At 39.7% G+C, this 25,981-nt stretch overlaps 2 protein-coding genes across 4 annotated transcripts in view; both read right to left on the bottom strand.

The window, feature by feature from the left end:
• Edem2 (ER degradation enhancer, mannosidase alpha-like 2) overlaps positions 1-25,981 on the bottom strand; it is a 70,031-nt gene that overhangs the window by 5,195 nt on the left and 38,855 nt on the right. For all 3 annotated transcript variants that reach the window (XM_090154095.1, XM_090154097.1, XM_090154096.1), the window contains exons 3-8: positions 9,756-9,856; positions 5,548-5,587; positions 5,108-5,220; positions 4,881-5,034; positions 4,684-4,812; positions 4,404-4,607 (exon numbers count right to left, since the gene is read on the bottom strand). In XM_090154095.1, coding sequence (XP_090010221.1) covers positions 4,404-4,607; positions 4,684-4,812; positions 4,881-5,034; positions 5,108-5,220; positions 5,548-5,587; positions 9,756-9,856 — 741 coding nt within the window. The remainder of the gene's footprint in view (positions 1-4,403; positions 4,608-4,683; positions 4,813-4,880; positions 5,035-5,107; positions 5,221-5,547; positions 5,588-9,755; positions 9,857-25,981) is intronic.
• LOC149935447 (uncharacterized) lies at positions 2,926-4,378 on the bottom strand. The gene has a single exon (XM_090154099.1). It carries the CDS (start codon positions 3,772-3,774, stop codon positions 2,926-2,928), a length of 849 nt encoding a protein of 282 aa, XP_090010225.1. The 5' UTR covers positions 3,775-4,378.

The raw sequence follows: 25,981 nt of genomic DNA, 5'->3' as shown, positions 1-25,981 counted from the left end.
GGGCCGTTCCCACCATCCGTAGAACCTCCTGGGTAAGTTTGGCCATAAATGGGGTTCCCCTATCGGTCAGTAGTTCTTTGGGAGCTCCGTGACGGAAGACGATTTGTTCGACGAAGAAACTTGCTGCTTCAGCGGCTGTACCATCGGGGACGGCACGGACCTCAGCCCATTTTGTTAAATAATCGGTGCAGACGAGGATGAAGGTATTTCCTTGCTGGGAGCGTGGAAATGGGCCAAGGAAATCCATCCCGACCCGTAAAAACGGTGAATCTGGGCATGGCAGTGGCTGCATGAGTCCGGCGGGAGCCAATGGTGGTTTGTTGCGGGTCTGGCATGCGTTACACGTCCGGACGTAGTGCTGTGTAGTAGTTCTCATTTTAGGCCAATAGTAGAGCGGCATAAGACGGCGCAGGGTGCGAAAGAATCCCAAATGGCCGGAAGACGGGTGGTCGTGAGCTGAGAAGAGGATGTCGAGGCGTAAAGAACGTGGAATAACGAGGCGAAGTCCTGTCTGGGCGTTGCGGTAGAGGACTTGGTTCTGTAGGGTGAACTTCTTGGCTTTCTTCTGAATTGACCGGGGGGTGTCTGGCCGAGGATTACGCAGGAACGAGATGATGGGCTGTAGTGCTGGATCAAGCTCTTGTTCCCTTGTCACGGAGGCGTCGGAGATCGGAAGGCATGTGATCGTGGAGTCCTCAGCGACTGTCTGGTTGGCAGGATCTCGTTCCACAAGGCGGCTGAGACAATCAGCGTTACTATGTTTGCGGCCGCTGCGGTGTCTGATTTCTTTATCCTGGCCCTGTAACTGCAGCGCCCACCGAGCGAGACGTCCGTGTGGATCCCGAAGACTACCCAACCAGCAAAGGGAATGATGGTCGGTGATTATGGTAACGTGGCGTCCGTAAACGTATGGGCGAAACTGGCCCAACGCCCAAACCAGGGCCAGGCACTCCTTCTCTGTGGTGCTGTAGTTGCGTTCCGGCTTGGATAGGGCTCGGCTCGCGTAGGCGAGAACGAATTCTTTACCGTCCTTGCGCTGGCTCAAAACAGCTCCAATGCCGTCGTTGCTGGCGTCGGAATACAGCTCGGTCGGAAGGGATGGGTGAAAGTGTGCGAGGATCGGCGGACTTGTCAGGAGTGCTTTCAGAGCGTGGAAGGCTTTGTTGTGCGCGGCTGTCCACTGGAAAGGGACAACGGGACTGGTAAGCTCGGTGAGCGGTCGGGCGACTTTGGCGAAATTCTTGATGAACCGTCGGTAATAGGAAGCGAGGCCCAGAAAAGACTTGAGATCCCTCCGATTCTGGGGCGGCACGGTATCTCGAACAGCAGCGATCTTCTCTGGGTCTGGGCACACTCCTTGTGAAGAGACCACGTGTCCTAGGTACTTGATTTCGTCCATGGCGAAGAAGCACTTGGAAGGTTTCAGAGAGAGCTTGGCTCCCTGAATCCGCTCGAATACTTCGCGTAGCTGGGTTAGGTGTTCATCGAAAGTTCTCGAAAAAACGATGATGTCATCGAGGTAGACAAGGCAAGTGTACCACTTTAATCCTGCGAAAACAGCGTCCATTGCGCGTTGAAAGGAAGCGGCGGCATTTGCGAGTCCGAAAGGAAGCACATTGAACTCGAACAAACCGTCCGGTGTGGTGAACGCGGTCTTTTCACGGTCCCGCTCGGCAACTGGGATTTGCCAGTAACCAGAAACCAGGTCCATCGTAGAAAAATAGCGCGCACCTTGAAGGCGGTCCAGCGCGTCGTCGACACGCGGCAGGGGGTAAACGTCTCGCTTCGTTATCTCGTTGAGACGACGAAAGTCGATACAGAAACGCGGCGTTCCATCGTCTTTCTCGACGAGCACCACTCGTGAAGCCCAGGGACTCGAAGAAGGTCGAACCACGTCGTCTTGGAGCATCTGCTTTACTTCTTGTTGAATGATCTGTCGTTCGGTCCACGAAGTGCGTCGCGGCGGCAAGTGAATAGGGAGGTGTTCTTCAGTGTTGATTGTGTGATCTTTCAGGATGGATCGGCGTAGTGGCCCGGATCGATCGTGAAAGCAGTGGTCGTATTCTTGCAGGAGATGATCCAGCTGGGCGCGTTCGTTATTGTGGAGTTTCGGCGAAATATGTGATGTCGTCCATGGGGCCGGTCTGGCGGTGTCGACGTGACAAAGGAAACTTGGTGACCCATTTTGTTTGGGTTCGGGAAGAGCTGATAAGGATCCTAGCTTCGTCTTGGGCTGCAGAATTCGTTCGGTACCGGAAAGGTTGGCTATCGCAACTAGTAGACAGCGGTCCGACTCGATAGAAACGAGAGAGTACGGCGCTGCAAGGTGGTTTTTTCGTCTGAGGTTTTTGTCGGGAGTTAGGAGCGCTGTTGTGAGTGTAACGGCGTCTGACGTCTTGGCTGGAACGATGACTTCTGACCATGGTGGGATCGTCAACGGGGTTTCTATAGCAACGTGAGCGGTGAGGAACGGCTCGTCGTCATATGGAAGCTCCACTCGAGGGAGGGGAGTCTCTTCCTCTGTTGGTCTCGTAAAACTGAGGACGGGCTCTCGGTTAAAATCCAGGACGACGTTCGTTTGTCGACACCAGTCGATGCCTAAGAGCACATCAGCCGGGATGGTCGGTACTATGAGGGCCGATATACTAGATTCGTGGTCTGGCAGAGTGACTGTGAAGGTAGACTTTCCAGTGGCATTCAGTAGGTGTCCGCTGGCTGAACGTATAACGTGGGACGTAGGTTCCAAATGGGCGTTGGGGATGGTCTTGAAAAAGTTCTGGCTGACGGAGGATATAGCAGCTCCCGGATCGATAAGAGCGGTGGTTGGAATTCCATTGATCGCGCAGGGTAGCCATAACAGCTTGTCGTTCGGAGAGGGTGGCGCTGATTGTTGGGCGACCGTATTCTCCATTACGGCCGCCGAATTTAGTTTCCCTGGTTCGGCATTTGGTAGTTTAGGCGGCGTTGCTGACGGCAATGTTTCGAAACGTGGCCAACCATTTCGCAGTTGAAACAGATGGGTCGCCCTTCAGAAGTGCGCCACTGCACAGCTGGACTCTGTTGAGAAGCAACGGGTCGTTGGTCTGAAGGTCGAAGTGCAGACGAGAAGGTGGGCTGAGCCCCGGAATACGGGCGGTTGTTGACGGCCGGATATCGCTGGCTCCTGGCGGGAACGGAGGAAGACGGAATCGTCCGTGGAGCATCGTAGTACTGGAGTACGCGAGTGGCTGGCTGGACTGGGTTTGCGGTGGCCTTGTCTCGAGCTCGTCGGCGGTTGACCGCGTCTTGGGCGTCGGTAATGATCCGCACGGCGTCGCAAAGTTCCTTCAAGGTACTTGGCTCTTCCCGGTAAACGGCTTCGATGAGATCACTTTTGAGGCCGCGCATCAAATGCCGCACCTTTTCGGGTTCGCTGACGACTCTCCCTAGCTGCTTGCATAATCCGAGAACATCTTGGTAATACAGCATGAATGGTTCGTCCGAGGCTTGACGGCGTGCGAAAAGTTGCTCTTCCACTTGAGCAATGTCGAGGGTGACCCCGAAGGCGGCTTGTAGTTGGTTTTTAGCGTCCGCGTATGTAGCGGGTTCGGCGTCCAGGCAAATGTTCTCCCAGTAGTCGGCAGCGCGGCCGGTCAGGTATTGGCCGAGGAACGCTGGTTGCAAGTCGTCGGTCCACCCTTGAATACGAGCGAGACGTTCAAATCGTTGGAGCCATCGTCCGAGATTTTCGTCCGGGTGGCCGGAGAAGACGGGGAGCATAAGCGGTTGACTCATCTTGGCTGGGCGGTGCGAGAGCGGGGAAAAAAAATGTTGCCCGGCGCTTCCACCACTGAAACAGTGTATTTGGGATTGAAGTCTTTATTGGTTCTTAACAATACATGAGTTGTAAAAGACCCGCGTACGGCGCGGTCGGAGATCGTAGCGACGGGTCACGGCGGTTGAAGACTCTTGGGTGGGCGGCGGAGTTGATAGCTGGACCGGCGGCCGATGCGGTTCCTGGACTGGCGGCGTTGGTGGACGGGGAAGCGGCGAAGTGTTCCCTCCTACTGGCGGCGGTAGCTCTGGTCGGGGCTGGTAACGTCTGGGTCGGTCGTAGTGGTCGGTCGAGTCCCACTCTGCTTCTGTCCGTGATGGGCTGGCGACAGGGGCTTTTATACCCCACTCCCCGGAAGCGAGCGGGGGGAGTCCGAGTGGGGGGAGATAGTCGGCGCCGGGACTTTCAGGCCGGTTCGCTGTGTTTTCCCCGGGGCCCGGCCGATCGTCCCCGGGATTCCCCCTCTGGGCTGCTGGCGTTTCCCAGGTGTCCGTTACAATATAAAATAACTTTTTGCGCACTTTTAAACATTGTTGCTATTTTTCTAATTTAGTTGAATAAATGATATCAAATTAAGAAGTGTAATTACTTTATTAAAGCGATCCAAATAAATATCATCTCCCAAAAGAATATAAGCTTTCAAGCAGTATTCGTAATATGAATCTATTCCAGCTCCAACTCCACTATCTCTTCGAACCCAATCTCCACTATGAATGTTTAAAACAGTTCCCATTAAATCACTGGTCCTGTGTCTCTGCTGCCATAAATAATCCATGGCAGAGCGAGCTTTCTCCTATTTTGTTTTGATAAATTTTTAATTATCTGGGTAGAATAAATAAGAAAAAAATTAAACATGAAAAGGATCAAACCTCAAATATTGATTCCCCCGTTAATCGACTAAGAGCAGCCATTTCCAAAATCATTGTACCAGCACAAGCGGTACAAGTTTCTCGAACAACACCCAGTTTTGGAGATTTAAGGCCATGCATCAGATTAATCTTTGAAATTTTATCACACAATATAGCAACTGCAGAAAAAAATTAAAATTCTTTGGACAAAATCTGACCCTTGGATGAGGCACTCCCGTTGTGGAATTAAAGGCAGGAAGCAACCGATATCCTAAATCTTTGGCCATTGTCAAGAGTTCACCACGATACCAGTGCATTCTATTTAGTCTCTCTTGGAGGTACGACGCCATAATATGGCCACTCAATAAACCCCTTTTAAATAAAAATTTATAAGTATCCTTAAAACATACTATATTTACGCTTAAATAACTGCAGAAATAATTACCCAAGCACTCGAATATTAGTTTCAAAAACGGAGACCACAACGTCGTTATCGAAAGAGACATCTCTAATTATTAAACGAGTCGCTCTTTCAAATTCTTTTAAATCTCCGAGAATCTTTAAAAATAAATCCAATTTAATACATAGTTCTCTTTAATTTTAACCATAGAAACTACACGAGATAATATATAAATTTAAAGATTAAGGCACTTATACATTATAATAGTCGCTATATATATATATATTATCACTACGAGATAATATTTAGATAATAAATAATATTCGCATATAGTGCCTTATAGCTCACTTCTCCCGGTACACCGAGGTTCAGGGAGAAGTAAACAGTAGGGCGTTCGGCCTATTTTTGATCTATTAACTGCATGATAATATTCCAAAATACTTTTCGTGTAGTTTCTTTTATAAAAATGAAGGAAAACGTCTTACCACCAAAGTGTCTAATGTATCTACTAATGTTAGAGAGAAACTAGATGGGGAAAAAAATGTATAATACATTAGACGAATATATTGAATATAAAAAGTTAGGGAATAAATAAAATAACTTTCTGACTGAATAAGGAAAGAGGACAAAAAATTCAATACTTTTTTTACCCAAAATATACTATTTTTTTTTCTTGCGACCTGATACTGAAGCGAAGCGAGCTAACTGGGTAGTTTTCTAAGTTCAGAAGGGCTTTTTTTAAAAGTTTCCTGTTATCAATAACTATGGCTTTATTATTACGTTACTCTTAAGTGTTAAGTAACATTGGATTTTAATTGTTCGAGTGTAATCTGTTACCTCGAAAATCTCAGATCGAATTTTAAAATTTGATCTATTTATCTATTAATTGGTTAACATTTACTATTCGCGACCGAAACGAGTCTAAGTGGCGTAACGGCGCTAGCTTCTCCGAGGTAGCGCCTATGATCTAGCGTCTCCTACCAAGGTAAAAACCTCCTACTGACAAATTAAACAGTCATAAAAACGTTTTTTTTAAATAAACTTATCAAAATATAAGCAAACGATGCAAAGATCGCCTTGTTAAAATGCAAGTATCATTAATTCAGGGCCCCCCACTCAAATCTAAAATTTTTAAATAGGATTTTTTTTTAAATTATAGGAATTTTATATGACTATTTCATTTACTAACTTTATGCATTTAAAAACAAAATCTATATTAAGTGAAATAAATCTTTGATTTTCACTTAAAAAATAGAAACTATTTAACAATTTTATCACAAACATACTAGTAGCTAAACAATAACAAAAGTAGACTAGAATGACTTCGTATAGGAAATTATCCTATAGATAAATCTAGCAATTTAACTGAGTGGCGGATTTAAAATGGGCAAAATACAGGGCTCCCAGCGATTTTTTTTTTTAAATATTATAGGAATTATAGGAAATTTCATAGAAAATATAGGTATTTATAGGAACATTTTTAGCCAAAAATAGGAATTTATAGGAACATTTTAGCTAAAAATAGGAATGTATACGAACAATTTTGAAAAAATAGGAAATTATAGGAGTATATTGAAATTATAGGAATTTATAGGAACTCTGGGAGCCCCACCGTTGAGGGTTTCGGGAACACCGGACCTAAGCCAGAGCGAAGGCAAAATTTTCCCAATCGTTAAGGCTGTTTTCTAATAAATTATTTTAAAAATTACACGAAATTCTGGATATAGCTATAGAAAAACTAGAAAATTTCGAAAAAATAGGAATTTATAGGAACAATTTTGAGAAAATAGGAAATTATAGGAGCATATTGAAATTATAGGAATTTATAGGAATTATAGGAACTCTGGGATCCCTGAAAATATCAAAATTATAGGATTTTATAGGACTTTTGCTAAAAATATAGGATTTTATACGACTTTTGGGAATTTTGCTAAAAATATAGGATTTTATAGGCCACTTTGGAAAATATAGGATTTTATAGGAATTATAGGACCCAGTGGCGTAGCCAGAAATTCGTCAATGGGGGTCGAACTATGTGAATGTTAAGAGGGGGGTCGAGTAGGGGTGGAAATTTAGTACAGTTAAACGTAGGCCCAAGGGAGGGGGGTCTGGATCCGGAAACCCCCCTTGTCTACGCCACTGATAGGACCACTGTGGGCCCTGTTAAGTAAAATTTACGAATAACGATGAGGAAAAACTAATAGCGTCTGATTAGCCGCTATCTATCTAGGTTTCAATGGCGAACTAAAGGGGGCGTAGCGATAGTTTTCGGTCGGGAATATTTCATACTTCCATATTTAGGTCCGTGATAAAAAAGCTACGCTCGTTTCGCTTCAATAAAAGTATATTAAATATAAGTAACAATATGAATATTTTTTCCACTGGAAGTTAGAATTGAAGAGACTAGCCAGAAAGTCCAAAGCCCCATATAAATTTTGCTAAAAATATCCGATACAGGAAGGACACGAGAAAGCGAATATACCGACCAAAAATGGACAATATGAACTTTGACAGTTAAAAATGCTTGCCTTCTAGAGGAAAAAAACTATCAACTTGGCTACAGACTACGGAAGGCAAACTATATATATTGCAGCGACGAAAAAGGGAATTCAGAGAGCGTGCCCAGACGTATTAGAAGAGTAAACAAAAAAGAGAGTTTCGTGAAGAAAAAATGGAGGAGGGAGAGAGAGAGATGTATTCTTGACAACCCAACTAGTACATTGGAAAAAAGATGTTGATTTATGATACATTCTGGCAAGCATTCGAGACTTTCATTCCAATAACTGGGAACGTCGTGCGAGGGCTCGGGATGATAGAGGATGGAGTAATTAACGTTAAAAGCCTCTCAAGAATGATCAAAATAAACGGCGTCCCAAATGATTAAATATTATCATTTCTAACCCTTAAAGACGCGTAAGTCGTTATCTAGGTCATTAATGAAAACGTACACAAATCCGGAGAGATGTTACGCTGTAGCCGTGATATCGATATTGTGCGCCAGCTTGTTCTAATGGTTCTCATCTAAGATGTGGACGCGAAAATGGCCTGTCTAAACAAATTATACAGTTTGTGCGCCAGGAGGGTTTGATTAGGTAGGTCAAGCAATTGGGGTTCCAATATTTTTTTTTAGGTCCCTTAGAAGCATTTTAGGATCGAAACGTTAGCAAAACATGGTGATTCATTCTCCAAATTTCAAATTCCATACTACCTAATTCAGTAGAATTTTAAGGAATTTAAAAGTTAATCCTCAAATGTTTTTTGTTTATTTTAAATTGTTTTGGTCCCCCTATTTTTTTTGGTCTCTTAGAAGGATTTTTGTACCTTTTTAATTTTGATTATTGTGATCCAATATCAAAATTTCAATTTCCGTGCTACCTAATTCAGTTAAATTTAAAGGAAGTTAATCCCCAAAGCTTTTATTTGCAAAATTTAAATTCTTTGGGCCCCCTTGGTACGATTTGGTAGTTCCTTTCAAATTTTAAGGTACACCGTAAGCACTTTAGTCTAATATTTTGTTTGCAAATTTAAATAAAGCGGTATTTTAGACTCATTTTTTCGAATCCAAGAGTAAAACTAAACCTCCAGATTAGTCTAGAATAAAAACTAGTTGTTAATTTTCCGGAAAAATAAAATGCGGAAAAATTCCAGAAAATTTCCCGGAAAAATAAAAAAATTTAAACAAATTACTTTTTAAGAGTTTTTAACTTTTTATCGATATAAAATGTCTAATATCAGTAAAAATACTACAAAACATTAATAGCGTTACATTGTTAAACTAGTCTTAAGGTTTAGTTTTACTTTTAGATTCGAAAAAATGAGGCGAAAATGTTGCTTTATTTAAATTTGCAAACAATATATTAGACTAATTATGGAATTAAAACTTTTTTATTTTTTTTGCGGAAAAATACGGAAATTTTTCCGACTTACAACACTAATAAAAACCATTAAAAAGTAAGGCGTTTCAATTTTATATTTTTCTGTATGGCGGAATTTTTCCGGAAAATTAACAACTCTAGTATAAATAAGGCCGACACATACATACGTTATCTAATCTAACGTTGGTTCCGCTAACCCAGATAGAATTATCTTTCAAAATTGGATAAATTTGGTTAGGATTTTTTGGATTGAAAATACAGTTGTAAGCCTATGTATTAAAGAGGAGTAGCAAATTCGATCAATTCTTTCCCTCTAGAATTCTCCAATTTCGACTTCATTCGCGCGCCTTCGATCTCAGCGGACACTAAGGCCGAAAGCGCAACCATAACTGGACGGCGTCCCGGTCGGGAATAAGTTAAATTACTAGAGGGGTCCACCATCGTCCTTTCACAAATACAAATGACGTTAGTCGCAGGGTACGATATCGCGACCAGTGGCGCGCTACGGCGAGCCAGAAGAGAGAGATTGGTATAAATCTCAATCCTTGCCTTTCGGAATCTATCTCCCTCCTCTCCAAGCAGTCTTCCATCCCCCCTCGCGGTTCCCTTGGCTTCTTCTCTCTCGCGTTCGGATAATAACTTCTTCGTTAATCCTATTACCGCAGTTATATTAATATTAATTCGTCTTGAAAAGAGGAAGAGTCCATTTACCCGGAGAGAGAGGGGTGTCATAGGGGCGAGGGGAAAGAGAGACTGTTAAAGGGTTAATTGATAAGGAGAAAATGACGGTTGGGTGCGGTGTTGTTGTTTCTTCTTACTTTCCTAAGGCATCGTCGACGTCACCTCTGCTCGGTTCGGAGTCCCGATAACGGCCTTTGCAACTCAACGGCATCAACTCGTCCGCCGGATAGGCGTGAAGCTGCGGAAGAGAACAGGATGAGATCCTATTAGGAGTCACACACACACACACACACACACACACACACACACACTCTGGCGGCCAGGCTTATAATTATCTCGGAGACACGCCCGAAAGTTCTTCGCGAACAAAAGACAACTTTTCTATTATATCTCGTCGGTTTTATGTTAATGAGTTTTGACTGAAAATTTCCCAAGAAAACAATGCGAAAGTTAAATAATAAGGGAACGGCGCGATCCCCTTCGTTTAGAGAATTTAATTCATAAAACTCGTTGTTTGCGGAGAAATAACCGTAATTTAAACGAATACAAGTTGAGCCGGCCAGTATTTCAAAGAATTTACCGTCCCAACCGACCGAGTGGTAAGGGAGTCTAATTAAAAGCGCCGCGAAACAATGAATATCGTTGTTTATTCTTTTAAGCCTAGTTTGGCAATACGCGATTAGGCCTATACGGTAACTCACTCGGCTAAGTTAAACAAAGTTTCTAAGCCGTTACGCCCGTTTCCACGGAAGCTTGTAGCTTGAAAATGAATAGCTTGAGATATTTCTATTTGCGTGAAATTAATTTTATTTAAGAATTTCGCGCTAAGCGCCACATGCCAATAGCTTAGTGTTTCGGCTTCAGAGATTTTAAGAATATATTTTTGTTTACATTTTTAATTATCATTGCGTAGAGGTTAACGGTAATAGTGAGTGTAGGGAGCTGTTGGCTCGCGTGGCATGAAGGCTTTTACTAATCAAGCGATCATGGAAGCTTGTACTAATCCAGTTTCGCAAGCTTGTACTAATCCAGTTTCGCAAGCTTGTACTAAACAAGCGATCATGGAAGCTTGTACTAATCCAGTTTCGCAAGCTTGTACTAATCCAGTTTCGCAAGCTTGTACTAAACAAGCGATCATGGAAGCTTGTACTAATCCAGTTTCGCAAGCTTGTACTAAACAAGCGATCATGGAAGCTTGTACTAATCCAGTTTCGCAAGCTTGTACTAAACAAGCGATCATGGAAGCTTGTACTAATCCAGTTTCGCAAGCTTGTACTAAACAAGCGATCATGGAAGCTTGTACTAATCCAGTTTCGCAAGCTTGTACTAATCAAGCGATCATGGAAGCTTGTACTAATCCAGTTTCGCAAGCTTGTACTAAACAAGCGATCATGGAAGCTTGTACTAATCCAGTTTCGCAAGCTTGTACTAAACAAGCGATCATGGAAGCTTGTACTAATCCAGTTTCGCAAGCTTGTACTAATCCAGTTTCGCAAGCTTGTACTAATCCAGTTTCGCAAGCTTGTACTAATCCAGTTTCGCAAGCTTGTACTAATCCAGTTTCGCAAGCTTGTACTAATCCAGTTTCGCAAGCTTGTACTAATCCAGTTTCGCAAGCTTGTACTAATCCAGTTTCGCAAGCTTGTACTAATCAAGCGATCATGGAAGCTTGTACTAATCCAGTTTCGCAAGCTTGTACTAAACAAGCGATCATGGAAGCTTGTACTAATCCAGTTTCGCAAGCTTGTACTAAACAAGCGATCATGGAAGCTTGTACTAATCCAGTTTCGCAAGCTTGTACTAAACAAGCGATCATGGAAGCTTGTACTAATCCAGTTTCGCAAGCTTGTACTAATCAAGCGATCATGGAAGCTTGTACTAATCCAGTTTCGCAAGCTTGTACTAAACAAGCGATCATGGAAGCTTGTACTAATCCAGTTTCGCAAGCTTGTACTAAACAAGCGATCATGGAAGCTTGTACTAATCCAGTTTCGCAAGCTTGTACTAAACAAGCGATCATGGAAGCTTGTACTAATCCAGTTTCGCAAGCTTGTACTAAACAAGCGATCATGGAAGCTTGTACTAATCCAGTTTCGCAAGCTTGTACTAATCAAGCGATCATGGAAGCTTGTACTAATCCAGTTTCGCAAGCTTGTACTAAACAAGCGATCATGGAAGCTTGTACTAATCCAGTTTCGCAAGCTTGTACTAAACAAGCGATCATGGAAGCTTGTACTAATCCAGTTTCGCAAGCTTGTACTAAACAAGCGATCATGGAAGCTTGTACTAATCCAGTTTCGCAAGCTTGTACTAATCAAGCGATCATGGAAGCTTGTACTAATCCAGTTTCGCAAGCTTGTACTAAACAAGCGATCATGGAAGCTTGTACTAATCCAGTTTCGCAAGCTTGTACTAAACAAGCGATCATGGAAGCTTGCACTAATCCAGTTTCGCAAGCTTGTACTAAACAAGCGATCATGGAAGCTTGTACTAATCCAGTTTCGCAAGCTTGTACTAATCCAGTTTCGCAAGCTTGTACTAATCCAGTTTCGCAAGCTTGTACTAATCCAGTTTCGCAAGCTTGTACTAATCCAGTTTCGCAAGCTTGTACTAATCCAGTTTCGCAAGCTTGTACTAATCAAGCGATCATGGAAGCTTGTACTAATCCAGTTTCGCAAGCTTGTACTAAACAAGCGATCATGGAAGCTTGTACTAATCCAGTTTCGCAAGCTTGTACTAAACAAGCGATCATGGAAGCTTGTACTAATCCAGTTTCGCAAGCTTGTACTAAACAAGCGATCATGGAAGCTTGTACTAATCCAGTTTCGCAAGCTTGTACTAATCAAGCGATCATGGAAGCTTGTACTAATCCAGTTTCGCAAGCTTGTACTAATCAAGCGATCATGGAAGCTTGTACTAATCCAGTTTCGCAAGCTTGTACTAAACAAGCGATCATGGAAGCTTGTACTAATCCAGTTTCGCAAGCTTGTACTAAACAAGCGATCATGGAAGCTTGTACTAATCCAGTTTCGCAAGCTTGTACTAAACAAGCGATCATGGAAGCTTGTACTAATCCAGTTTCGCAAGCTTGTATTAAACAAGCGATCATGGAAGCTTGTACTAATCCAGTTTCGCAAGCTTGTACTAAACAAGCGATCATGGAAGCTTGTACTAATCCAGTTTCGCAAGCTTGTACTAAACAAGCGATCATGGAAGCTTGTACTAAACAAGCGATCATGGAAGCTTGTACTAAACAAGCGATCATGGAAGCTTGTACTAATCCAGTTTCGCAAGCTTGTACTAATCCAGTTTCGCAAGCTTGTACTAATCCAGTTTCGCAAGCTTGTACTAATCCAGTTTCGCAAGCTTGTACTAATTCAGTTTCGCAAGCTTGTACTAATTCAGTTTCGCAAGCTTGTACTAATTCAGTTTCGCAAGTTTGTACTAATTCAGTTTCGCAAGCTTGTACTAATTCAGTTTCGCAAGCTTGTACTAATTCAGTTTCGCAAGCTTGTACTAATCAAGCGATCATGGAAGCTTGTACTAATCCAGTTTCGCAAGCTTGTACTAATCAAGCGATCATGGAAGCTTGTACTAATCCAGTTTCGCAAGCTTGTACTAAACAAGCGATCATGGAAGCTTGTACTAATTCAGTTTCGCAAGCTTGTACTAATTCAGTTTCGCAAGCTTGTACTAATTCAGTTTCGCAAGCTTGTACTAATTCAGTTTCGCAAGCTTGTACTAATTCAGTTTCGCAAGCTTGTACTAATTCAGTTTCGCAAGCTTGTACTAATTCAGTTTCGCAATCTTGTACTAATTCAGTTTCGCAAGCTTGTACTAATTCAGTTTCGCAAGCTTGTACTAATTCAGTTTCGCAAGCTTGTACTAATTCAGTTTCGCAAGCTTGTACTAATTCAGTTTCGCAAGCTTGTACTAATTCAGTTTCGCAAGCTTGTACTAATTCAGTTTCGCAAGCTTGTACTAATTCAGTTTCGCAAGCTTGTACTAATTCAGTTTCGCAAGCTTGTACTAATCAAGCGATCATGGAAGCTTGTACTAATCCAGTTTCGCAAGCTCAAGCGATCATGGAAACAGAAATGATTGTAGCATGTATTTTAAAGTATTTCTCCCTCAAGCCGAATTTTACAAGCTACAAACGTTCGTGGAAACCCGACTTTAGACTTAGCTCTGGCGTACGCAAATCAGGAAATAACAATTTCGCAAACGCCACTGAAAAAAAACAGAAAAGAAACGATTCGATAATAAGAGCTACACTATAAACGCTTCCGGGCACATTCACTTCGAGAGAGAACTTTATTGGGAAAAAGCAACGTTGTAAAGACACTTTTAAAATCCTAAATTAACGGGATGATTGTAAGGAGCGAGGGGGATCTTGTCCGCGGAGAGCCCGGCTTTTCTTCGACGCGCCTCGCGGGCAAGACAACCGACAGGCGGCATAACTTCGGGATACGGATGGTGGCGCAAGATTCGAGTCGGATATAAAAGGGGGAAGAAAAACAATACAAGAAAATTACGGGTACGTAACAAGCGCCGACTCTAGTATAGTGAGAAGTCCGAGAACTAAAGTCGAGTCGAGAGTCGCGCCCCGAGAGAAGAAAAGGGTAAAGTTTATCCCGTCTTCGAGCTGTCAGCTTTGCCTCAACTCGGCCGTCGGATGAAAAGGTGAGTATAGCTCAACCACGAGGTCGCTTACGAGTTAGCAGTAATACGAGAAAAGAGGGTTTTCGACGATGGGGCTTTTCGCTTCTTTACTTCTTTATATATACAGGGTGGAAGCCTCAGCCGTGGTCCAGCCTCGGTACTTCTCCTAGTACACCAGAGTGCTGCGGGTGGAACACTTCTACAGGCGTTGGTAGGCCAAAAATAGACCAATGGGAGAATTGGAAGCCTCAGCCGTGGTCCAGCCTCGGTATTTTTCCTAGTCTAAAAATAGACCAATGGGATAGTCTTCCAAATTCTTTTTCGGGTGATTGGATAAAGATGCGCTTCTAATTATCCCATTGGTCTATTTTGGTAATACCAGCGCCTGTAGAAGCGTTCGTGCCGCAGCACTCTGGTGTACTAGGAGAAGTACCGAGGCTGGAACACGGCTGAGGCTTCCACCCTGCATACAGGGTGTCCACAAAAAATATTCCTCGTGCAGGGGGACGTTTACTAGTGTTAAATTGAATGACCTTGAACCATGTCTTCAAAGTCATTCAAAAACGATCTCGAGAACCGTTGGGTTTACGGATTTGGTTCCAATTAGAAAGTTGTTGCTCGCCATATTATTAGTTGAAATAATTTTGATTTGACCACATTTGACCAATCAGAAGCCTAGAAATTGAAATTTGTAATGCCGTAACATTTCAATTGAAATGTTGAACAACACTATGAACTCCGTCGTTGATTGTAGACCATTGGACCGAAATCCCATTCGTCCGAATGTACCATTCAACGCGGTTTTCGGTCAATATACCGTTAGTGATACATATTTATATATCGTAGGTTACGTGACGATAGTATATCTAATTTGGACTAAACTATGTCTTAAATATTTATTATTTCGTACCGACGTGTATTTTTAGACCTTTTTTCCCTTGAAATTGAATATTTTCCGGGTTTAATTTTGGAAAATAACCTTGATAAGACCCGACGTGAAATAGTTGCCTACCATATCTAACCAAACCCTATCTAACCAAACCCAACCTAACCTAACCTAACCTAACCCAACCCAACCCAACCCAACCCAACCCAACCTAACCTAACCTAACCCAACCCAACCTGAACTAACCTAACCTAACCTAACCCAACCTGAACTAACCTACCCGAAGTGAAAACGAACCAGATTTAAATTTCCCATTCAACTGAATCCCGCCATGTTGGGCTATAAACGAAAATACCTTTCGGTTCAATGGGATTCGGTCAAACGGGATTCGGTCCAATAGTATACAACCCCGTCGTTAAACGAGCTCAAGTATGTATCGTAGCCGACGGTGGCATAATTGAAACGTTGTAAACTATTCAGTATTTATTGGATTTAGTCATATTAAAACTAATCATATTTTATTATCAAACACTGAATTCATTAACCTTCAATTTCTCGGCTTCTGATTGGTCAAATCAAAATTATTTGAACTAATAATATGGCGAGCAACAACTTTGTAATTGGATCCAAATCCGTAAACCCAACGGTTCTCGAGATAGTTTTTGAATGACCTTGAAGACATGGTTCAAGGTCATTCAATTTTACACTAGTAAATTCCCCCATGCACAAGGAATGTTCCATAGAAATTTGAAATTTAAAACAAAAAATGTTTTTCAGTAATTATCATTTTTCGTTTTTTAGTGGACACCCTGTATATCTAGAACGCTATTTTATTTGTTTCTATTATCTTTGGCCCGTAAGCCTCGTCCGAGTAGAAACCGTGGCAGCAAATCTTCTGATTGTACTCGGAACGTCAATTTTTTCACGCGGTAGTTACATCATCGGGCGATGCGTTTTTCTTTTACTTCGCGAGCATCAGAAAGAAGCGAAGAGCAAATCAGGAGCCCTCCCGAAAGTCACCATCAGTCGTTGGCGAGCGCGAATTTCCGATACAATAACGCGCGAGATAGAGATGAGCGATGCGAGACTCGGAAAGCGACGCGGCGCCGGATACGGCCAATTTCTATTCGCCGTTCAAGAACAACGCTCGTGTCAATCCGCTAAGGGATGCCCTTTCAGTTACAATTTTACCGTGACCCCTGACATCCCAAGAAATTGCCATATTAGGTCACTTTCATTTTTAAAATAACAAGGTGACCAGGGAAAGCCTTTGGAAATTTTATAGGAAAAATAGGAATTTTAGAGGCGAATTATATGAAAATATAGGAAATAAAATAGGCGAATTATAGGAAAATATAGGAAACGAAATAGGCGAATTATTGGAAAATGTAGGAATCTAAATAGGCCAATTATAGGAAAATGTAGGAAACTAAATAGGCCAATTATAGGAAAATGTAGGAAACTAAATAGGTCAATTATAGGAAAATAAATGGGCTAATTATAGGAAAATATAGGAAACTAAATGGGGCAATTATAGGAAAAAATAATAAGGTAAAGTAGGACACTAAATAGGAAAATATAGGAAAAATAATAAGGTAAAGTAGGACACTAAATAGGAAAATATAGGAAAATAATAAGGTAAAGTAGGACACTAAATAGGAAAATATAGGAAAAAATAATAAGGTAAAGTAGGACACTAAATAGAAAAATATACGAAAAATAATAAGGTAAAGTAGGACACTAAATAGGAAAATATATGGGCTAATTATAGGAAAATATAGGAAACTAAATGGGGCAATTATAGGAAAAAATAATAAGGTAAAGTAGGACACTAAATAGGAAAATATAGGAAAAATAATAAGGTAAAGTAGGACACTAAATAGGAAAATATAGGAAAATAATAAGGTAAAGTAGGACACTAAATAGGAAAATATAGGAAAAAATAATAAGGTAAAGTAGGACACTAAATAGGAAAATATACGAAAAATAATAAGGTAAAGTAGGACACTAAATAGGAAAATATACGAAAAATAATAAGGTAAAGTAGGACACTAAATAGGAAAATATAGGAAAAATAATAAGGTAAAGTAGGACACTAAATAGGAAAATATAGGAAAAATAATAAGGTAAAGTAGGACAGTAAATAGGAAAATATAGGAAAAAATAATAAGGTAAAGTAGGACACTAAATAGGAAATATAGGGAAACATAATAAGGTAATTATTGCATATCGGTATACTTTGACTCGAATCACATAGAATATTGAGACATTTTTGTACTCTGCTTTCTTGCATTATTGGATCCCTTAGCGGATTTACAAAGCCCGTACATTTCAAGATTTTGTTCGAAAGTGGCAGTGTTAGAACTAGATGTTCTATGACACGTACAAAAAAGTTCTTTCATTTTAAAAAGAGCGTGAAATTATAGGAGAAGATAGGTGAAAATCTGGAATTAAATTAGGGAAAAAATTGACTTTTCGCGATAAAAATACGGACCACATTTTTCAAAATAGGAACCAAATAGGGATCAATTTAAAACCAAAAGTTCTTTGTTTTAACAAAATAGTTCTTTTTATTTTTTTAATGTCGCTCTTACGTCCAGTCTCTTACTTTTAAAAGTCTACGAGCGCGGGCTACAGTCGCCAGAGCTTTTACTAGCGCGCGTGCAAATCGCTCGTGCGAAGATAAAACTAATAAGGCTGGATCTCGTGACGTAAGAGCAACATTTTAACAAGTTGGGCTTTTTATTTTATAAAACCATGGACGGTTTATAAGAACCGTCCATGATAAAACAACTATTCCAAAACTCCGCCTTCGGATTTAAAAATGTTTCCAAGTTGGTGGCACCACCTTGTGTACTATGTCCGAACTATTTTATCGTTAATCTTCCACTTTGATTATTTTGTAAACTGTCTTTGAGCAGATGTATGCACATATTTTAAGCCTACGATGGTTTCTGTGGTTTACATGAAAATAGGTTAGATTAGGGACCTCGAAGAAAAATAGGGACTTTAGGTATTTAAGGGACCTGGTGGGAGCCCTGTTAGGAGGAAGAAGCTTATAACACTCGTCTCGACATAGTCATTTCCCTTAAGTATAAAAAAATACATTATTGCTTTTGTGCATCCACCAAAAGTAAAAATACAGGGTGTTTCAAAAGATTACGCAAACAATTTAAGGAGTTGTAGGGGGTGAGTTGAGAAGTATGCCTGTTTTTTTCCATTTTCCTACGATGAGTTAAAAGAGCGCCAGAGAGCTTCCAAGTGTGGCCTACTAGCCCCTGGAAGTAGGCTGCAACAAGCTTAAAAACCAAGCAACAGGAACTTTAAATACTGTTTCAGTTTACTTATTTACGCTGGTTACCTCGATTTGTACCACGAACCCAAACCTTAATGTTCGCGTTTCCCTGCTGCTTGGTTTTGCGCTTGTTGCAGCCTACTTCCAGGGGCTAGTAGACCACACTTTGAAGCTCTGGCGCTCTTTTAACTCATCGTAGGAAAATGGGAAAACAGGCATACTTCTCAACTCACCCCTACAACTCCTTCAAATTTTGGCATAACCATTAGAAACACCCTGTATGTATTTAGAAACTTGGGCATTTCCTAGAACAGAGATTCGTTTCCTCGCACTATGGAAATATGTTTGTGAAAATAACCAAGTCAGCTACCATTATTTACGAAGATGTAGTCCATCAAAACAGATAATTAAGGCTTAAAAAATAACCCAAACCCAACATTTATTCCGAGCCCGCAACAACGAATCTAGGTTAAGATCACCAAACTATACGGCAAAAAAATGTAACCATATTATAGGGCAAATAATCAGAAACCCTATAAAAGAAAAGAAACTTAGCGAAGCGATAAAGTAAATCTGCTCGGAATAAAATGAAACGCGGCAGTCTAGACCGACGGAGTTACTGCCATAAGGAAACGTTATCTTCTTTATATATACCCAACAGCGTAGGAGATGTCTTCCCATCTTCCCAGCGCGCGGATAAAATCCTGGCCCCTGAATCCCGTCTTCCCATCACGCTAAGCTGACAGTCTGACGTCACGCGAGCCGAGTTGACGAGCCGCGAAGGGGAAGATAGAAAGGATGAGGCCGAAACTTTGACACGCCGGTGAAAGGTGGCCCCGCGCTCTTAATACAGTTGGAGACATTTCATTCGCAGCTGTTCGAGAAAATAAGTCCCGCGCGAATCGAAAAAGATTAGCCGACAAAGCGTGTAACGAGTCGGGCTCCCCGTCTTCCGTCCCGTAAAATTGCTCTCGGCGTCTTGACGACACCATTTCGAGAGAGCGTCTTTCCCTCCGGCGTGTCCGTAAACGCTTAAAGCTCGGACGTGTTGTCAACAAAATCCGCAGGTGCCCGACCGCCGCCGCCTTTTTCAAATCCGATTTCATTTTAAGAATTAATTAGACACCGTCTCTGGAGAGCTCTCTTTCCGTTTTCCAAATTAGCGGCCAGTTGGAATATAGGAGTTTAAAAGCGTCAGAACGGGGGCTTTTCCCGTCACTTTTCGTCGCGTGACACGCTCTTTTCCTCGCCTACTTCGCCCGGTTACGTATTTATATAAAAATCAGGTTTTCCGCCAAATGTACCCGCTTTTCCAAGTTAATGAGTGAAACTGCGAATAGTCACGGAAAGTTTGGAATATATTTATTTAAAGTTCTACGAATATTTTCTAGGCGTTAACGATATAACGTATATTAATGGATACTCGCTATAGAAGCGTATATTATAAAAGCCCTTCACATTTTTAATATTTTTTTTTCCACCAGGGAGAACCGGGAAAGTTTACAAAAAATAAATGGTTTTAACTTTCGTATACAGAGCGGGAAATAACCCTCAATTTCGCTTTCCACTGGTACATTAAAATAAATGAAATATATTTATACGTTTTCATACTTCGCAACTTCGGTGGAAATCATTACTCTCACCTAAAAGTTTATTTCCCAGATTTTGGAACTTCCACCCGCATACTAGAATCCATTAGCATGATTTCCCGTTCCAAAAACAACAAAACTAACGCATATGCAACCGATCTTACAATACGTTAAATAATACGGATAATATTGATTATTATTATTATTATTATATTATTAATGATTATGTCTCCTCTCAGCCGTTTTCGTATTTATTAGGATAAAAAAAAAACATTATAATAATCAGCTAGGCTAATACCCGAGGCACCACCTTAGGCCTAAGTCATCGAGCGACTTTTAAAGCCATTAATTCAGGTGGCCGGGTGAGGGTTGTGGCAAGCCCTTCATGCCACGCGAGCCAACAGCTCCCTACACTAACTATTACCGTTAACCTCAACAAGTAATATCGACTCTGCGTCCAAGCGGGCTTTTATTTTAGAAAAAATCTTTTTAGCAGACCTTTAAAAAAAAGGGAAAAAGTAATTTTTTTTTAATTTAATCCATAATTGTCATCAATTCACTTCGACCCAAGACGAGACAAACGCGATGTGACATCTGCACCGATGTTCTTAATAGATTTAACAACGCTAATTACAAGGCCTAAAAAACCCGTGTATAAAGGGTGGAGGGATTTTCTAGTTTCAAAATTTATACCTCTAGCATTCCTCTAGTGACCCAGAATTGGCTGGGTTAGTACTTCTTTATTTTTTTAATAAAAATCAAATCAATCGTTTTTATAGATTTAAATCGGATTTTTTTATACGTTTAATAATTAACGGTTATTTTACTTTTATCAATTAACTAATCTTGAATTAAATTAAATCTTAATTAAATTGAATTATTATTTAATATTTTAGTTTGCTCAGGTTTACTATGTATTTTAATTTTTTAAAAACCTATTTTTGGCGAATTATTTTTTCCAAAAAATCACTTGATTTAAATTATGATTTCTATCAGCCAACCTTGATATAATACGTTAAATAATACCATGAATTTATTCATTTTACCCATGAATATAGAACTGTACCTTATCTGTATGGTGCTTTCCCGATCCGGTAGAAGGCAGGGCTTACGAAGCTATGCCGCTACCGCCGCTACTACGTCAAATTGTTTAGCCAATTAAAAGCTAGAGGAAATGAAGGACATCTCCATAGAAGAGTAGGGGTTCCAAAATCAAGTGGCTCTGCCGAACGGCGGAGACACGAACTGAGTCTCAGCGGACGAATTTTCGTGAAAATTGGTTTTTCCCCCAATGCTTTTCCTACGGGAATTTGTTTTCCGAACTGTGTTGCAATTCGGAGACTTTTTAATAATTTTAGTGTTTGTATACTCAACTTTGAATTTTTCATATGATATTTAGTAAGTTTCCAGGTTTGATTTAAGACTACTTTCATAATTTTCTCTTAATTATTTCACTCGTAATCTACTTTTCAAATCGACGAAAATTTTAAGGCGAGGAAATGAATTCCCCGCCTTTGGGACCTGTATTTGTGCTAGGCCTCGGTTTTTATGTTTGGAATTTAAAAATCATTGCGCTATCATTGAAAAAGGCTGGTTCGTTACTCGTTTGCACCTATAGTGGGGTTTTAACTGTGAAATGGATTGGATATTAGGGCATTAAATGTTGTTTATGCTTTGTATTTCACAGATGAAGAACTTTACCTTATTTCCTATTTTTTCTTTGCAACCCAATTGGCAGTAAAAGAAATATTTACTATATTCAGAATTAAGAAGAAGCTGCTTTTTTTAAAGCAGAGCAAATAAAAAATTTAAAATTAGATTAAACTTTGATTATCAGCTCATTTTGTCTTCCATTTCACAGTTAAAACCCATAGATATAGGAAACGTATATAAAGGTCTAGATAAAATATTTCAAAGGGAGTTAATACGGAGGTGACAGCTAGCAGAAACGCGTAATTTCTGCAGGTTATCCTTATAAGGCGCTATCTATCGGTAAGAAAGCTCGTGCTATCGTCGCGAGAGCCATTGTCTCCTGCTTAAAAATTATACTAAAAGTCACCAACAGATGGTGTCTAAAGACTACGGCCAGCGGAAAGGTCAAGCACTTAGTACTAAAATAGGTGGTTTTTTTTCGCCTGTTCTGGGTTTTTTGAGCAGGTTAAAAAGTGTAGCTATATGACGTCATTTTACTACAATTCTGTCTTGACGAAAAAAACGAGTTGGAGTAGAAAGGGAGTATTTAAAAAGTTTCCCCATCATATTTTCGTGAAACGAAATTTAAGCAGACGACAAAACTAGATTACTCCCTCTACACCTCCTTTCGAGGAGGAGTAAAAAGTGTAACCCTAATACTCCGGAACAAGCGAACAAAATTCGGGACAGGGTAAATCTTACCCCGAGAGCAGGCGAATAAAACGTTTTAGGGTAAAAAGTTTACACTTTTTGTCCCCGGACAAGCGAAAAAAAAACCACCTAATGCTAAGAGAGCTCGCGCTCTTGTTCACGCCTTCCTCGGTGTCTGCTAGGTGTCAATTCCGTATTTTATGTTAGGCTTAGACGCCCCGAAATTTATCTAGACCTTTATATACATTTCTTATATCTATGGTTAAAACCCCACTATAGGAGCAAACGAGTAACGAACCAGCGAAATGATTTTTAATGAAAATTCGTCTGCTGAGACACAGTTCGTGTCTTGCTATATTATCTATGCTTCTATGGAGATGTCCGCTTCTATTGACTGAAGGCAGTATCAGTCACGTGCTTCCTCCATGGTATATCCGTCTTATAGTTCCGCCTCTTTCCGACAGAGATAGAAACATATCTAGAGCGGTTCTATATTCATGGGTAAAATGAATAAATTCATGATAATACGGATAAAACAGGGTTGCCACAATATTTCCCCGATTTTCCAATGTTTTTCGGGACCATTTTTAGTAATTTTCCTTGACCATTTTAAGGTAAAGAATTTACAATTTTGTATCTGTATATTTTATTTTTTATCAGAAGTTAATGAATTTACTTAATATTTTAGTGTAAAGGTGACTAAGATAATGGAAGTAGAAATAAAATCGAACACTCGCTACGATTGGCTTTTAAGGTAAGTAACACCAATAACGCCATAGCTTCTGTTAAATCGGGTGCAGAAATGTGAAATTAGGTGATCAACTATAAATATGGTTGTTCATATTCCCTTTATTGCAACATTTACAAACCTTTAGTTTTTTAGATCACCTTCATAAAATTTTAAAGATAAATTGCCCAACTTTATAAAATATATATTATAACTTAACAATCTTATAATTCCCCGACTTTTTAAAAAAATAATAATTCCCAACTTTAAAAAAAAAATAATAATTCCCCGACTTTTAAAAAAAAGCATAATTCCCCAACTTTTAAAAAAAATCATAATTGCCTGACTTTAAAAAATCATAATTCTCGGACTTTTTAAAAATCATAATTCCCCGACTTTTTAAAAATCATAATTCCCCGACTTTTTAAAAATTATAATTCCCCGACTTTTTAAAAATTATAATTCCCCGACTTTTAAAAAAATCATAATTCTCCGACTTTTAAAAAAATCATAATAGAGACTTGGTCATATTTTTTCTCCCCACGATAAAAACTATTGGAAAAAAAACTGACGTAGCACTGCCAAGTCCCTATTCTCGGACTTTTTAAAAATCATAATTCCCCGACTTTAAAAAAAATCATAATTCCCCGACTTTAAAAAAAATCATAATTCCCCGACTTTAAAAAAAATCATAATTCCCCGACTTTAAAAAAAATCATAATTCCCCGACTTTAAAAAAAATCATAATTCCCCGACTTTAAAAAAAATCATAATTCCCCGACTTTAAAAAAAATCATAATTCCCCGACTTTAAAAAAATCATAATTCCCCGACTTTAAAAAAAATCATAATTCCCCGACTTTAAAAAAAATCATAATTCCCCGACTTTAAAAAAAAATCATAATTCCCCGACTTTAAAAAAAATCATAATTCCCCGACTTTAAAAAAAATCATAATTCCCCGACTTTAAAAAAAATCATAATTCCCCGACTTCAAAAAAAATCATAATTCCCCGACTTCAAAAAAAATCATAATTCCCCGACTTCAAAAAAAATCATAATTCCCCGACTTCAAAAAAAATCATAATTCCCCGACTTCAAAAAAAATCATAATTCCCCGACTTCAAAAAAAATCATAATTCCCCGACTTCAAAAAAAATCATAATTCCCCGACTTCAAAAAAAATCATAATTCCCCGACTTCAAAAAAAATCATAATTCCCCGACTTCAAAAAAAATCATAATTCCCCGACTTCAAAAAAAATCATAATTCCCCCGACTTCAAAAAAAATCATAATTCCCCCGACTTCAAAAAAAATCATAATTCCCCGACTTCAAAAAAAATCATAATTCCCCGACTTCAAAAAAAATCATAATTCCCGACTTAAAAAAAATCATAATTCCCTGACTTTTTTTTTAAAAATTCGTATAATTACCACTTTTTAAAAAATCTTATAATTACCCCTTTTTAAAAAATTCTTATAATTCTAACTTTTTAAAAAATTCTTATAATTCCCAGACTTTTTAAAAATACATCTTATAATTACAACGAATTTTAAAAAAATCTTATTCTCACAAATTTAAAAAAAAATCTTATAATTCCCACGACTTTAAAAAAAACTATCTTATAACTCCCCAACTTTAAAAAAAAAACTTCCCATACTTTAAAAAAATAAATCATAATGCCCCGACATTTTAGGTCTATTTATAAATTCCCCAATTTCTCATTGATCCGTGGCAACCCCGTAAAACCAGGCGTAAAACTCTATCGTCGGCGAATTTTCCATATGAAATAACGAAACGACTTGAAGCGTAATTCTGTCAGTATCTCGGGGTACGGTTGATACAGAGAGATATTCCCTGGTAAAAGGAAATAAAATAAGGAGACTGAAAAACTGTGTAGATAAATCCCGTAGCCCCGAAAAACTGACGGAGTGTGAAGTAGTAACGCGAGGCCTATGGGGAGCTTTAAAAGGTGGAAAATGGACGGCCAATTTCCGCTCTACCCCCTCTTTCAAAGCCCACCTTTTTAGTTAAACATCTATATATAGAGTGGAACTATTGTTTTCGTCAGATAGTTGTTAAGTGTCGTTGTTGGCGTTGTGGGCGTCCACATTTGCAACACTTTCCATATCTTTTTATCCAGTAAACATATCAATACCATTTTTTTAAGATATACTTAATATTGTTTCCTCTACCCGCCAAACCAAGTTTCGCTGGTTAAAATAGTTAACGGCGATTGGTCAGCCCCTTTCATCCGACCCCCCTTAAACCCTTTTTAAACAAATACGCAGTCTTATAATTTTGCATCCGATTGACTTTTAAATTCCGTTTAATTTTTACAATGATATCAGGGCTCCCACCAAAATCTCAAAAAATAATAGGGAAATAAGGGATTTTTCTGGCTAGAAATAGGGCGAAATAGGAACCAAATATTTTAAAGTAGGAACCCAATAGGGATCATTTTAATAATCAAAAATAAGATCTTTATTTAAACTTTTAAAAGCAGCAAATTTTTAAAACTGACTTAGTTTTAATTTAAAAAAAATGTTTTATCACAAAAATTAAGTACTTAGTTTTAATTTCTAAAAAAACTTTTATCAATCCCAAAAATGACTACATTTTTTGTAATAATTCTATCACATTAAATCGGGTTTTTTTGGCTTTTCTACGAAATATTTTAAGCCGATGGTACTTTTCACCAAATGTACTTGAAATAGGGTGATTTAGTGACCAAATCCCGATTTTATAGTGGTTTAGGGACCTCGAAAAAAAGTAGGGGCTTTTAGGCATTTTAGGGACCTGGTGGGAGCCCTGTGATATGTTTAATTTCAATATGCCCAATATCTACATGCCCGATGTGG

The sequence above is a fragment of the Leiobunum rupestre genome, chromosome 7 (assembly GCF_980474605.1).
Source record: "Leiobunum rupestre chromosome 7, qqLeiRupe1.1.hap1, whole genome shotgun sequence".
Classification (NCBI taxonomy): domain Eukaryota; kingdom Metazoa; phylum Arthropoda; class Arachnida; order Opiliones; family Sclerosomatidae; genus Leiobunum; species Leiobunum rupestre.
Note: the sequence above shows the minus strand (reverse complement) of the source record. Positions and strands in the feature narration are given on the sequence as shown.

Coding starts and splice junctions, on each gene's coding strand:
- LOC149935447 (XM_090154099.1), bottom strand. CDS start 3,774: ATGAGTCAACCGCTTATGCTCCCCGTCTTCTCCGGCCACCCGGACGAA.